The sequence below is a fragment of the Scyliorhinus torazame genome, chromosome 5 (genome assembly GCF_047496885.1).
Source record: "Scyliorhinus torazame isolate Kashiwa2021f chromosome 5, sScyTor2.1, whole genome shotgun sequence".
NCBI classification, from domain to species: Eukaryota; Metazoa; Chordata; class Chondrichthyes; order Carcharhiniformes; family Scyliorhinidae; genus Scyliorhinus; species Scyliorhinus torazame.
In genome coordinates, this window is record NC_092711.1 from 100,898,195 (window position 1) to 100,913,208 (window position 15,014).

The following is a 15,014-nucleotide window of genomic DNA, read 5'->3' on the forward strand; positions in this document are numbered from 1 at the left end:
ATCCCCATTCTCCTGCCTTCTCCCCATAACCCCTGATCCCCTTATTAATCAGGAACCTATCCATATCTGTCTTAAACACACTCAGTAACTTGACCTCCACAGCCTTCTGTGGCAATGCGTCCCACGATTCACCACCCTCTGGCTGAAGAGATTCCTCCTCATCTCTGTTTTAAAGGATCGTCCCTTCAGTCTGAAGCTTTGCCATCGGGTTCTATTTTCTCCTAGTCGTGGAAACATCTTCTCCACGTCCACTCTTTCTAGGCTGCACGGTATTATGTAAGACTCAGGAAGATCCGTCCTCATCCTTCTAAACTCCATCGAGTACAGACCCAGAATCCTCAACTACTCCTCATATGAGAAGCTCTTCATTCCAGGGATCATTCTTGTGAACCTCCTCTGGATCCTTTCCAAAGCTAGCACATCCTTCCTTAGACACGGGGACCAGAACTGCTCACAATACTTCAAATGGGGTCTGACCAGAGACTTACACAGCCTCAGAAGTACATCCCTGCTCTTGTATTTGAGCCCTCTCGACATGAATGGTAACATTGCATTTGCCTTCGCAACTGCCAACTGAACCTGCATGTTAACCTAGAGAATCGTGAACAAAGACTCCTAAGTCCCTTTGTGCTTCTGATTTTGAAGCCTTTTCCCATGTAGAAAATAGTCTCTGCCTCTATTCTTCCATCCAAAGTGCAGAACCTCTCACTTTTCCATATTGTATTCCATCTGCCACTTACTTGCCCACTCTCCTAGCCTGTCCAAGTTCTTCTGCAGCATCCCTCCTTCCTCAGCACTACCTACCCCTCTCCATGGGTTATGGGGAGAAGACAGGAGAATGGGGATGAGAAACATATCAGACATGATTCAATGGCTGGGTAGACTTGATGGGCCAAATGGGCTAATTCTGCTCCTATATCATATGGTCTTACGATGATCTGGATGGTTTATCTCCCCCAATGTTAGCTTCAGAAACTGCATCTTTGCTTATTTTCAGCTTCTGGATCCAGACTCCTCAACCTGCCTGTACTGCACCACTGAATCCATCATCTGCTACTGAGCTCTGAGGGTTCTCTTTGTCCTTTGATACGATTCTACTCAATTTCGGTCTTAGATTCTTTGACAGCTGAGAGTCAGTTTCCTTTCTCAGTTTCCCTTTTCAATGAGCATCTGTCCCTAAAAATACAAGCTTGAACCACAGATTCCATAAGACACCTCTTGGCTTGAACCATCACATCAACACTTGGGAGTAAATGACTGGGCCGTGACCAGTCTTGGATAAAAACACAAGGACCACTTGTCATCACGGAATCCTAAAAGTTTCCAGCACAGAGGAGGCCATTCAACCCACCATGTTTCTACTGGCTGAGACTGAGCTAGTCCCTATTCTCTGTAATGTGGTGACCAGAACTGTACTTAGTACTCTAGCTGTGATCTAACTGGTGTTTTTTAGTTCCAGAATAACCACCCTCCCGCCTCTCACTGACTTCAATGTGATGGAATTCGACAGTTGGAACCTGCCAACATTTGACAGTTATTTACAAATGATTTGCGGGTTCTTACAATCGGGATTTTTCTCTGTTCAATTCCCTCAAATGTGTTGGATAACAGAATGACTTTCTCCTGTGAATATCTAGCTGGAGAATTGGGCCCTGATGAACACATCCTTGTTCATCTTGTTGACTCTAAATATTGAACCCTGTGGTTTCAGACACCAGATAATATAGAGCTTGGGGCTAAAGGGATCAAAGGATATGAGGGAAAAGCAGGAATAGGTTACTGACTTGGGAGATCAGCCATGATCATGATGAATGGGGCAACAGGCTCGAAGGGCCAAATGGCCACTCCTTCAATTTTCTACATTTCTATAATCAAGCGCCCAACAACAGACTGTCTTTTACTGACTTCATTAACAGCTCTGCAATAATCAGACAGAGTACAGTGATCCCATCCGGAGAACAGGGATAATGTTGAGGTCAACTCCACATTGTTCAAGTATGTCCAAGCTGTCATTAATTACATTGTTTTCTGTGGGTCCTCTCGTGACTGAGGGTCTGATGTGGGATCGACATGGACGTCCACAGAACTGGCAGTTTATGTTGCTTTTGGTGCTTAGGGGGAACGTCTGTAGCTGCTCCATCTCTGGTCTTTCTCTGGGAATGTCGGGTGTTATGAGTTTGCGGTTGATGGTCCTTGAAACAAACTGAACCAATTTCAGTCTTGCTTCCACATGGACCGGTCGATTGCAGTCTTTTCCCAGAGAGGTGGTCTGCAGTGCAGAGGTTTGTGAGGATCCTATTTTGGATGTCCTTGTATCATTTGTACTGACCACCTTGATGTTGTTTGCCCTGAGACAATCCCCATTGAAGGTCTGCTTGGGGATTTCATAGTCATCCATGTGAGAGATATGGCCTGGCCTCTCAGTTGAATGTTCTGGAGGATGGTCTCCATGCTGTTGAGCCCAGCACGATGGGGAACCAGGTTGTTTTGAGATTTTTGTCCTGCTATTGAATTTTCATGATGGTCCTCAGGTGTCTTTGCCGGAAGAGTTCCAGAGCTTTAATGTCGCTCCTACAGCATCCCCAGGATTCTGCTCCACACAGCAGGGTGGGAAGGACAATAGCCTGGGAGATTTTGATTTTAGTCTTCAGTTTAACGTCATGCTGCTTCCCGACACAAACAGAAATAACACAGTGGATTCAGAGCTCGATTACATAGGATATACAGCACAGCAACAGACCATTCAGCCCAACCAGTCCCTGCTGGGGTTTCTGCTCCACTCAAGCTCCTCCCATCTTTCCACATCTAAATCTCTCATTGTAATCCTCTATTCCCATCTCCCTCTTGTGTTTGTCTAGTTTCCCCTTCAACACATCTGTACTCTTCACTTCACCCACTCCCTGTGGTAGTGAGCTGATTCTCACCATTAGTAGAATTAATCCTGAGAGATAGGATTAACTGTCACATAGAAAGGCATCGACTAGTCTGGGATCGACAGCATGGATTTGTTAAAGGAAGTTCTTGCATCACAAATTCGATCAAATTATTTGAGGAAGTGACAAGAAGTGTTGAAAAAGGTAGTGCAGTAGATGTTGTGCACAGATTTTAGCAAGGCGTTTGACAAATTCCCACGTGGCAAAAAGTGAAAGCCCATGGAATACAGGGTAATGTGGCAAACTGGATAAAACATTGGCTCAGTAATAGGGTCATTGGCTGCCCTTGCAATTGGAAAAGTTGTTTCAAGTGGTGTGCCACAGGGCTCGGTGTTCGGAACTATGTGGGCTATATAGTAACAATTTGGACGTGAACATAGGGAGCATGATTAGGAAATTTGCAGACGACACAAAGATTGGCCGAATTCTGGACATTGTAGCGGATAGCTATCATCTCCAAAACAATAGAGATGGATTGGTGGAGTGGGCAATACAGGGGCAATAGGGAATTTAACACAGAGAAGTGTGAGGTCATGCATTTGGGGAGATCAACCAGTTCTGGGAGTGCACAAAAAAATTGGACAGATCTAGATCAAAACTGGGCATCCATGAGGTGCTGTGAGCCATCAGCAGCACAATACTTAAACACAATCTGTAAGCTCATAGGCCAGCATATCCCTCACTCTACCATTACCATCAAGCCAAGGGACCAATCCGGATTCAACATGGAGTGGAGGGAACATGTCAGGAGCAGCACCAGGTATCCCTAAAACAGATTCCAATCTGGTGACCCTATAACAGGAGACTATAAACGTGTTAAACAGCGGAAGCAGCATGCTCTAGGCAGGGCTAAGCGATCTCACTAATAGTAGTTCAGATCAAAGCTGCAGTCCTGCAACATCGACATGGTGGTGAACAATTAAACAAATCACAGGAGGAGGAGGCTCCAGAAACATCTCCATCCTTGGTGATTGGGGAGACAAGCACATCAGTACAAACTGAACCAATTTCAGTGCTGCCTCCACACAGCTGGTCGACTGCAGTATTTTCCCAGAGATATGATATGATTCTAGGTGGTCCACAGTGCAGAAGTTTGTAAGGATCCTTTTTTCGGATGTCCTTGTAACATTTGTACTGACCACCTTCATGTTACTCATCCCAGTGTGAGTGCGTTCATGTTCAATGAGATTCTGTGATCGTTTAAACAGCTTCCCACAGTGAGAACAACTGAACTGTCTCTCAGTGCGAACAACCTGGTGCTTGACCAGATCCACAGTACAAATCACTGGGTTTTGTTTAGTGATCCTGGGTTTGTTACCAATACCTCCCCTAGATGCCAAAGCTAAGACAGGCACACTGGAAGTGATGTGGAGCTGGGACATGGTTGTGAGAGTAACTGAAGGTGTGAGAACTGAAATAATCTCGAGTTAGAAAGGAGGAAAGGTCACAAAAATGCAGCAGTGAGTAACAGGACATCAATTAATCTCCTCTTATCCTGGAGAAATGAAGGTCTCGATTGTGTCTGAAACAATATTAGTTCACTTGACATATATTCAGAGGATTAAACTCCAGCCCAGTTATAGGGATTATTAACATCAGCAAAAACAAACTCCAACAGTCAGAATGAACATGGTTCAGTGCTGGATGTGATTAACAGCAGCAATAACAGCAGAATCCAAACCCTGCAGACATTTATCAACCTGTTGCTGTGTCAGATGAGCTGTCCGAGTAAATCCCTTCTCATACTCAGAGAAGGTGAATGGTCTCTCCCCGGTGTGCGTGTGCTGATGTGTCAGCAGGTGGGATGAGCGGGTGAATCCCTTCCCACAGTCAGAGCAGGTGAACGGCCTCTCCCCAGTGTGAACTCGCTGATGTCTCAGCAGAACACTTGTGGTTTTAAAACTCTTCTCACATTCAGAACATTTGAAAGGTTTCTTATCCGAGTGAACAAGTTGGTGTGATCGGAGGCTGGTTAAATAAATGAATCCCTTTCCACATAAGGAGCAGGTGAATGACCTCTCCCCAGTGTGAACTCGCTGGTGTTTCTGGAGGCCAGATAACTGAGTAAATCCCTTCCCACACACTGTACATCTGAACGGCCTCTCCTCGTTGTGAACCCGCTGGTGTATCAGCAGATCACTTGTGGTTTTATAACTCTTCTCGCATTCAGTACATTTGAAAGGTCTGGTATCACTGTGAACCAGTCTGTGAGTAGTGAGGTGGGATGATCGTGTGAATCCTTTCCCACACACAGAGCAGGTGAATGGTCTCTCCCCAGTGTGAGTGCGTTCGTGTTCAATGAGATTCTGTGATCGTTTGAATAGCTTCCCACAATGAGAGCAGCTGAACTGTCTCTCAGTGTGAACAACCTGGTGCTTGACCAGGTCCTCGGAGCTTTTAGAGTTATCACAGTCTGACTGGTTAAACAGCCTCTCATCAATGTGAACTTGCTGATGTGTCAGCAGGTGGGATGACTGAATGAATCCCTTACCACACACAGAGCAGGTGAACGGCCTCTCTCCAGTGTGACTGCGTCGATGTATTTCCAGCAGGGATGGGTAATTGAATCCCTTCCCACAGTCCCCACATTTCCACGGTTTCTCCATTGTGTCCGAGTCCTTGTGTCACTCCAGGTTGGATGATCAATGGAAGCCTCGTCCACACACACAACACGTGTACAGTTTCTCCCCGTTATGAATGATGTGCTTTTTTTTCCAGGCTGTGTAACTGGTTAAAGTCTGTCCACAGTCAGTACACTGGAACATTCTCATTCAGGTGTGTGTTGTGTGGGTCTCGGTGCTTTTCCAGTCACACTGATGTTTGAAATTTGTTCCCACTGACAGAACCAACAAATGTTTCTCCTTCCACATTCAAAGACCGATGATATTCAGGTCCTGATGAATTGAGTGACACGGTCAGATCTTGATGTGATGTTTGGTCTGAGTTTCCCATCTGCAAATCAACGTCCTCTTGTACCTTGTAAAATACATTGACAGTGTCAGTATTACCATTAGTACAGGATAGAAATTCAGAACAGACAATTCCAGTTTCTATGGATTTTTTCTCTTGTTTCCCCAAACTTGTGGTCCAATCAAACCTCCTTCTCAACTACACCAGAATGTTGTTCCCAGTGTCTATGGGACATTCTGCACCCTGAGGTGGCCGCCAGTGTGGAAGGTCTCAAGTGTTCCGCTAGACACCGCACGCTCCCTCTCCAGGACAACCCGGGGATTGACAAGACCACAGAAGAGGGGCCGACAGCCGGAGTTACCCCCTGCCGATCTACAGGCTGCTGCTTTAACCAGGCCCAAGAGCAGGTCCAGGAGCAGATCCTCTGACTTACCCAGTCCCCTCCACACTGGGCAGTGATTAGCAGCGTGGGGTTAAAGTGCAAACCAAATGGCGAAGCAGTTCCTTCAGGTAACGAGACGGAGACTGCGACCTCTCACTGAATATAAATATATGGCCCAAAGACTCCTCTGGGCGGCGAGTAACAGGCGCAGCCCGAGAGCGGGGCATTGATTTTAAAACGCGTTGGCCCGGTCTGGGGGAAATAAAGACCCGGAGCTGGAATCGCGGGACTTGCAGAGTCTGATTCTGGATTTGAGGCCCTCACCAGGTGTTTAGAAACCCTCCCTCTCCAGATCCGGCTCCATCGTTCCGTCAGAGTTTCCGCATCCTTCCCGCTGCAGAGACGACAAATGAGCGACTCTCCTCGTCGCCATTACTCGCACTGCGCATGCTCCCATATTGGACACTACTGCGCCTGCGCAGCATATTCCTCTGATGTGAATGGGGGACACTCACTACCGCGGGAATGCTGGGTAAATACAGCCCCATCGAAAATCCTAATTAGTGACTCGTGATCTTTTTTGCTCTGATGTGGATATTGGGGGGGAATGTGCACAGACCCTTCATTATCCATCAGAAAGATGGAGTAGGAATTGGTGGAGAATTTCAAATGCCCTAAAGTTTTCCAACACGACAGCAGAATCCAATAGCTCCAGTCAAATGTAAACTCAAAATGTGGGGTACTTCGGTGGCACAGCACCAGAGGCTCAAGTTGTTTACACTTTCTCCCCATGTCTGTGTGCGTTTCCTCTATGTGCTCTGGTTTGCTCCCACAATCCAAAGATGTGCAGGTTAAGTGGATCGGCTATACTAAATTGCCACTTAGTGTCCACAGATGTGGGGTGGCACAGTGGGCTAGAGACACGAGTTCAACTCCACCTTATCATCATATCATAGAAGTTACAGTGCAGGAGGCCATTCGGCCCATTGAGTCTGCACTGGCCCTTGGAAAGAACACCCTACTTAAGCTCATGCCTCCACCCTATTCCTGTAACCCCACCGAACTGTTTTTGATTCTGCAGTTATTGCTGCTGTTAATCACATCCATGCCGGATCCATGTTTATTCCAATATTTATTTCTGATGTAAATCAGCCCTAGTTGGATGCAGTTTGTGCCCTATAGCATTATAGCATCTCATTTATGTATGAATAGACCATCATGTCTCAAAAGCTTGTTTTAAATTTAAATCACTCCTAAACTGTATTAACTGAAGATGAGCAATAAACAAATCACAGTCCAATCCTGCAGCTCTATATTGACAGGAGAAAGTCTGTTCTGTAACTCGAGGATGAGGCTGCATCCAGGATTTTGACCCAGCGACAGTGAAGGAACATTAATATATTTCCAAGTCAGGAGTAACTTGGAGGGGAACCTCCAGGTGGTGGTGTGTCGATGTATCTGCTGCTCTTGTCCTTCTGGATGGTAGAGGTTATGAGTTTGGAAGGTGCTGCCTAAATGAACCTGGGTGAGTGATTGTGCATCTTGTAGCTGGTACACACTGCTGCTACTGTTCGCCGGTGTAGTGAGATTGAATGTTTGTGGATGGGGTGCCAATCAAATGGGCTTGTTTTTTCTGGATGTTGTCAAGCTTCTTGAATGTTGTTGGAGCTGCACTCATACAGGCAATTGGGGAATATTCCATCATGCTCCTGACCTGTGCCTTGCAAATGGTGGACTGGCTTTGGTGAGTTACGTGCCACAGGATTCCTGGCCTCCGACCTGCTCTGGTAGCCACAATATTTATATGGCTAGTCCAGTTCATTTTCTGGTCAGTGCTAACCCCCAGGATGTTGATTGTGGGAGGTTCAGCGATGGTAATGCCATTGAATGTTAAGGGTCAATCATTAGATCCTCTCTCGTTAGAGACGGTCATTACCTGGCACTTGTGTGGTGTGAAGGTAACTTGCCACGTTCAGCTCAAGCCTGGATATTGCCCAGGTCTTGCTGCATTTGGACATGGATTGTGTTATAACCCCAATGGAGGTCCCGGGACAGGACCATACAATTTCCCATGACCTCCCCAGAATAGGAACTGCCCCTTTAAGGGAGCGGGGCTTCCCCTTAACAGGGAGAGCCCCATCTCACATAAAATCCTCGTCTGGGGACAATCAAGGAAGGAGATTCTTTGGGGAGTGAAGGAGTTTTGATTTGTATCGTAATAAACCTTATTCATTACTTTCTACCTATCATCTCTGTGTCCTGCTGTCTGAAATTCGACAGATTGCGTCAGTGTCTGAGGAGCAGTGAATGGTCCTGAACATTATTTAGTCACATGCAAACATCCTCAATTCTTTAAAAAATTTTTTTTAGAGTACCCAATTAATTTTTTCCAATTAATGGGCCATTTTGTGTGGCCAATCCACCTAGCCTGCACATCTTTTGGGTTGTGGGGGCGAAACCCACGGAAAGTTTGGGGAGAATGTGCAAACTCCACACGAACAGTGACCCAGGGCCAGGATCGACCCTGGGACCTTGGCACCGTGAGAAGCAGTGTTAACATCCCCAATTCTGAAGTTATGAGGGAAGGCAGGTCATTGATAAAGATTTTGGGCCTAGGACTCTGCCATGAGAAACTCCTGCAGTGATGTCCTGGAACTGAGATAATTGACATTCAACAAACACAAGCATCTTCCTTTGTGCAAGTTATGACCAGCGGAGTTTCCCCCGATTCCCATTGACACCAGTTTTGCTCGGATTCCCTGATGCAATACTTGGTTAAATGCTGGCTTGGTTTAAATAACAGTCACTCTCAGATTACCTTTGGAGTTCAGCTCTTTTGACCATGTTTGAACCAAGGCTGTAATGAGATCAGGAGCTAAGTGACCCTGCCAGAACCCAAACTGGCATCAATGATAATCTAATAATAATCATTATTAGTGTCACAATTAGGCTTACATTAACACTGCAATGAAGTTATTTCGAAAAGCCCCTAGTCGCCACACTCCGGCACCTGTTCGGGTACACTGCGGGAGAATTCAGAATGTCCAATTCACCTACCAAGCACGTCTTTCGGGACTTCTGGGAGGAAACCGGAGACTCAATGTGCAGACTCCACACAGACATGACCCAAGAGCAGGTTATTGCTGAGCAAGTGCCACTTGATAGCACTGTTGATGGCCCCTCCATCACCTTACTGATGATTGAGAGAAGACTGATGAGGCAGTATTGGGCTGGGTTTGATTTGTCCTGCTCTTTGTGTACAGGACATACCTGAGTAATTTTCCACACTGCTGGGTAATCAGTAATTTACAAAGATTCCCAATAGCTTCCTTGCATTTGCACTCCATGTCTACATTAATAAACTGAGGACCCCATTAGCTTTTTTTTTTAAACAACTTGATCAACAGTTTAATCACCCAATTGTCGACATTTACCACCCTTCACCCCCACCACCGCTGGGATATTTGATTCTACACTGTTTAAAATTGCACCGTTGACGGAGAGGTTTAGAGAGGGAATTTCACAGTTTCCGGCCTTGGCCCTACACTGATGGTGGAATAATTAAAATGGGGAATGCTAAATAGGCCAGAGTGAGCAGAGTGCAGATATCTCAGAGGGTTGTAAAACTGGAGATTACAGAGATAGGGAGGGATGAGGCCATGAAGGGATTTGCAAACAAGGATGAGGATGTGAATTTTAAAATCAAGGCTGTCCTACATAAGGAGCCAGTGTAGGTCAGTGAGCACAGGGGTGATGGGTGAACAGGACTACTTGGTGTGAGAAAGCCCACAGTCAGCAGAGTTTGGGATGATCTCACCTTTCCGTGGGGGTGAATGTGAGAGGCTGGTCAGTACTGTATTGGAATCATCAAGTCTAAAGGTAACAGGGGCATGGATGAGGGTTTCAGCATCAGATGAGCTGGGGTGGGGATGGACACAGGTGACATTATGGAGATTGAAATATCTGGTATTAGTGATGGTGTGGAGATGGGGTCAGAAACTCATCTTGGGGTCAAATCTGACACGGAGATTGTGCAGAGTGTGGTACAGCCTCAGACAGTTCCCAGGGAGAGGGATGGACTCGGTGGTTAGGGAATGGAATTTCTAATGGTGACTGAAGACAATGGCTTTGATATTCCCAAATTTTTAATTGGAGGAAATTTCTGCCCATCCAGCACTGGATGTGGGATAAGCAGTTTGATAATTTAGTAACAGTGGAGGAATGGAGAGGGATGGTGGTGAGGTAGAGCTGGGTGTTGTCAGTGTACATGTGAAATCTAACATGGTGCTTTGGGATGATGTCACCGAGTGGCAGCGTGTAGATGAGAAATAGGAGGGGCTGAGGATAGATCCTTGGGGGACACCGAGTACAGGGACTTGGAGAGAAAAGGGAGAATGGCGATGGAATGGTAGGTTGCCAGGATGATGGGGTCAAAGGTTTTTTTTCCCGGTTGAATGAGAGTGAATTTAATGGTGGGAGGGACAGAACCAGAAGAGACAGAACCATTAACAATATCAGATAATGTGGGGAGTTGAGTGATCAGTAATTTAGTGGGAAAATGGTAAAGGGAGAATCCGGAAGGTCTCATGGACAGGATGATCAATGAGAAGGTTTGACAGGAGAGAAACTGGAGAAAGATGTGAGTTCAGATCATGGACAAGGGGGACTGTAGAGACAATTTGGTCCAGTGTGCTAGTGGGAGGGAGGGAAGCAGCAGATTGGATTGTCTCAATCTTAATGACAAATAAGCTCCATGAGTTCCTCACTTGTTGTCGGAGATGAAAATGGAGGAGACAGGGGAGGGGAGAACCCTTCAAAAGGAGAACCCTTCAGATATTAAAAATACACGATACAGCATGTTTAACACAAAGATGGCATATTTGATTTTTGTCCAGGATATTTGTCTCTATGACTGGTCTGAAATGTATTAACATCAGCAGAAACAGATTACAATGAAAGGGCTCGGTTCTCATTGTGAGTAACAACAAAATCCAATCACCAGTTACCAGTGAACTCGCTGGTGTCTCAGCAGGGCGGATGACGAGAAAAATCACTTCCAACACGAGGAACAGGTAAACTGTCTCTCCCCGGTGTGAACTTGTTGGTGTGTCAGCAGGTTGGATGACTGAATGAATCTCTTCCCACAATCAGAGCAGATGAACAACCTCTCCCCAGTGTGAACTCGCTGGTGTCTTAGCAGAGCGGATGACTGAGTGAATCTCTTTCCACACTTGTAGCAGATGAATGGCCTCTCCCCAGTGTGAGTGCGCTGGTGTACAGTGAGATGAGACGATCGTCTGAACCTAGTCCCGCAGTGAGAGCACCTGAACGGTTTCTCATCAGTGTGAACCTGTTGATGGGAGACCAGTTCCTGCGAGGTTTTAAAACACTTCCCGCAGTCCAGACATTTAAAAGGTCTCTCGTCAGTATGAACTCTTTGGTGTACCATCAGGTGTGATGAATTAATGAATCCCTTCCCACACTCGAAGCAGATGAACGGTCTCTGTCTAGTGTGAACCTGCTGGTGTGTCAGCAGGGTGGATTGGTGAGAGAATCTCTTCCCACACTCAGAGCAGGTAAATGGCTTCTCCCTGGTGTGTATTCGCTGGTGTGTCAGCAGGGTGGATGACTGAGTGAATCCCATCCCACACAAACAGGTGAATGGTTTCTCGCCAGTGTGGATTCGCTGATGTTTCTGCAGGGTGGATGACTGAGTGAATCTCTTCCCACAGTCAGAGCAGGTGAATGGCTTCTCCCCACTGTGTGTGCGCTGGTGTGTCAGCAGGATGGATGACTTAGTAAATCCCCTCCCACAGTCCGAGCAGGTGAATGGCCTCTCCCCGGTGTGACCACGCTGATGAATTTCCAGCTCTGATGGGTAATTGAATCCTTTCCCACAGTCCTCACATTTCCACGGCTTCTCCCCATCATGCCTACATTTATGTTTTGAAAGGCCAGATGATCGATTGAACCCTCGTCCACACACAGAACACGTGTACGGTTTCTCCTCACTGTGAATGGTGCTTTTTTCTTCCATCTTCAAAATCCGATGATATTCAGGTTGCAATAGATTGGGCGCGTCCATGAGATCCTGATATGATCTTTAGTTTCAGTTTCCTGACTGCAAATCCTCCCCTTTCTAATATCCTGTGATATAGATTTCAAAAAGAATAAAGGACGTGAGAGAGAGCCCACAGAAACACAAAGGCAAGTTGTAAAATTCTGCTGAATGAATCTGGTAATTTGTGAGGTCGGCACGAGGAAAGTGACTGTGAAACTTGCTGGATTGTCATAATAATCAGGCTGGTTTACTAATGTTGTTCACGGAATGGATCCCACCACTCAATCTGGGATTACACATAATCTAGCATCGACAGAAGGGGGTGAGAGGAAGAGACAGGGGGTGAGAGGGGTGCAAGAAACAGAGGGTGAAAGAGAGGGATTTTCTACATCTACAGCTTCACCGAAACTCTGACAGAATCTTCTAATCCATCAACCTCCATTGCCTGGATGCACCCGTGTAGGAGGTGCAAGTGAAGATCATCACCTCCTAGTTCATCTCCAACTCACACACACTGTGCTGGCTTGTCTGACATCAAGTGCTGCAGGAGCAGAACTTTCCAGCCTTTAAACACTGGGAAAGCTGAAGCCATTCTCTCCAGTCACCATCACAAATTTCCCTCACTAACCACTAACTCCATCCCTCTACTTGTTAACTGTCTGAGGCTGAAGGACATATTTTGACCACATATCCACATCATCACCAAGACCACCTATTTCCACCTCAGTTACATTGCCCGGCTCCACTTTAGTGTCAGTTTATCTGCTGGAGAAACCATCATCTTTTCCTTTTGGTTTTATAGACAGATTTATTCTGTTAAAGACACAATATGAATACAAATGATTGTCATTAACCTGATATCATTGTTCGGCGTTATCGATAACAAATTGGAGGCGAAAGAGTGAAGAAGTTTAATGAACAATTTGTTCGCGCTGTTACTGGATAAATTTCAAAAATATTGCCCCTAACAAAGATGGCGGGTGCGCTTGCGCCCTCGCTGTATCTTCAATAAAGATGGGAATCGCGCCGCCCTGCTACCAGTGCCCCCGACAAAGATGGCGGACATTAATCCGGGTTTGGAACTGAGGAAAGCTGCGGCCTTGCTCTGTGCAAAGGGCGGGGGGGGGGGGGGGGCATCCCGGATATCGGTAGGTTATTTTTCATGAGTTTGCGGTTCATATAACATGTTTACAAAGCTTCTCCACCCCCCGCGCGCTTGATCCATAGCTCCCCCCGGTTCCGCCATACCCACCTCTGCGGATTATCGTACCGAGAAAGAACCGTCTCGACGCCGCCATTAATCACACTGCGCATGCCTCACACGACCGAGCCCAGCCCGGCCCTCGCTCACTCGGATTGGTTGGAGGACCAGTCACTCCCGCTCGGTCCTCCAGTCCCGCCTCCTCTTTCCCTATTGGCCCGGATATGCCGTCAATCATTCCCTGGACATTGTGAGGTTCCAGGTTAGTGACTATCCGCCGCTTCCGCTTCTCTCCACAAACAACCTCATAGAGACCAGGGGGGAGATACTGACCCAGTGACAATGTCACTGCATTAGTCATCCAGAGAGACAGGAAAATGTTCTGGGGACATGGGCTCCAATCCATTCAATTAATAACATCTGGAATTTAAAGTTAGTGTCAGTGATGGTGACTGAGGGTCCACTGAGAAAATCTTAACACAGTCAGTTCTGGACACAAGGTTAACGTCTGTTATTGTGTCTGCTCAATCAGGGTGATTCATAGATTTCATAGAATTTACAGTGTAGAAGGAGGCCATTCGGCCCATCGAGTCTGCACCGGTTCTTGGAAAGAGCACCCTACCCAACCTCCACCCTTTCCCCATAACCCAGTAACCCCACCCAACACTAAGGGCAATTTTGGCCACTAAGGGCAATTTATCATGGCCAATCCACCTAACCTGCACATCTTTGCACATTCAGATTCATATTTTGTCACAAATCATGAGTGAATTTATCTCCAGATCGTTAAAAGGATCCGGAAATAATTTGCCAAAACATTTTTGGATTTCAGCCCAATGAAGAGGGAGTGTGTGTGGGACGGGGATTTACAGTTCTGGGGGAACGAGAGGGAAGAAATGTTCCACAGAAACTGGAATTAATGTTCAAAATTTCTATCCTGGACTGACACTGGGTACTCTTGTAAACTCCTTTAGCAGGATATTTATGGGGAAGGATTTGCAGATGGGAAACTCAAACCAAACATCACATCAAGATCTGACACAGGCACTCGATTAATCAGGATCTGAATATCATGGACCTTTGAATCTAGAAAAATACATTTATTGCCTTGCTGTCTGTGGGAAAAGCTTTAATGTGAGGCTGGCTAATTGAGTAAACCCCTTCCCACACACTGAGCAAGTGAACGGCTTCTCCCCAGTGTGAATGCGTCAATAGTTTCTCAGTGCACCAGTGACAGTGTGGAGAAATATTAAATGTGTTTGGTATATGGTCATTGCTTTAACTGTCTCCGGCTCTATGGAGAAACTGTGGAAATCTGAGGACTGTGGTAAAGGATTCAATTATCCATCCCATCTGGAAATCCATTGATGCAGCCACACTGAGCCCAGCACCATAGAGAAACCTTGGAAATGTGAAGATTGTGGGAAAGGATTCAAAACCAATCCCTGCTGAGGAACCATCGACGCATTCACACTGGGGAGAAGCCGTTCACATGCTCAGTGTTTGGGAAGGGGTGTACTCAATTAG

General features: G+C 46.3%; 2 protein-coding genes across 5 annotated transcripts in view; one reads left to right on the forward strand and one right to left on the reverse strand.

The window, feature by feature from the left end:
* Nucleotides 1-15,014, forward strand: part of LOC140419216 (uncharacterized) — a 222,947-nt gene that overhangs the window by 72,166 nt on the left and 135,767 nt on the right. The window lies entirely within an intron of this gene.
* LOC140419212 (uncharacterized) lies at nucleotides 715-13,772 on the reverse strand. Of its 4 annotated transcripts, XM_072502998.1 has the most exons (3): nucleotides 13,539-13,772; nucleotides 11,232-12,372; nucleotides 720-5,909 (listed from the first exon to the last, which is right to left on the reverse strand). In XM_072502998.1, exon 2 carries the CDS (start codon nucleotides 12,308-12,310, stop codon nucleotides 11,276-11,278), a length of 1,035 nt encoding a protein of 344 aa, XP_072359099.1. In that variant the 5' UTR covers nucleotides 12,311-12,372; nucleotides 13,539-13,772; the 3' UTR covers nucleotides 720-5,909; nucleotides 11,232-11,275. The 4 variants fall into 4 exon arrangements, with proteins under 4 accessions (XP_072359100.1, XP_072359101.1, XP_072359099.1 ...); XM_072502999.1 differs by lacking the exons at nucleotides 11,232-12,372; nucleotides 13,539-13,772 and adding an exon at nucleotides 6,277-6,666 and having other exon boundaries at nucleotides 715-5,909; XM_072503000.1 differs by lacking the exons at nucleotides 11,232-12,372; nucleotides 13,539-13,772 and adding an exon at nucleotides 6,550-6,662 and having other exon boundaries at nucleotides 715-5,909.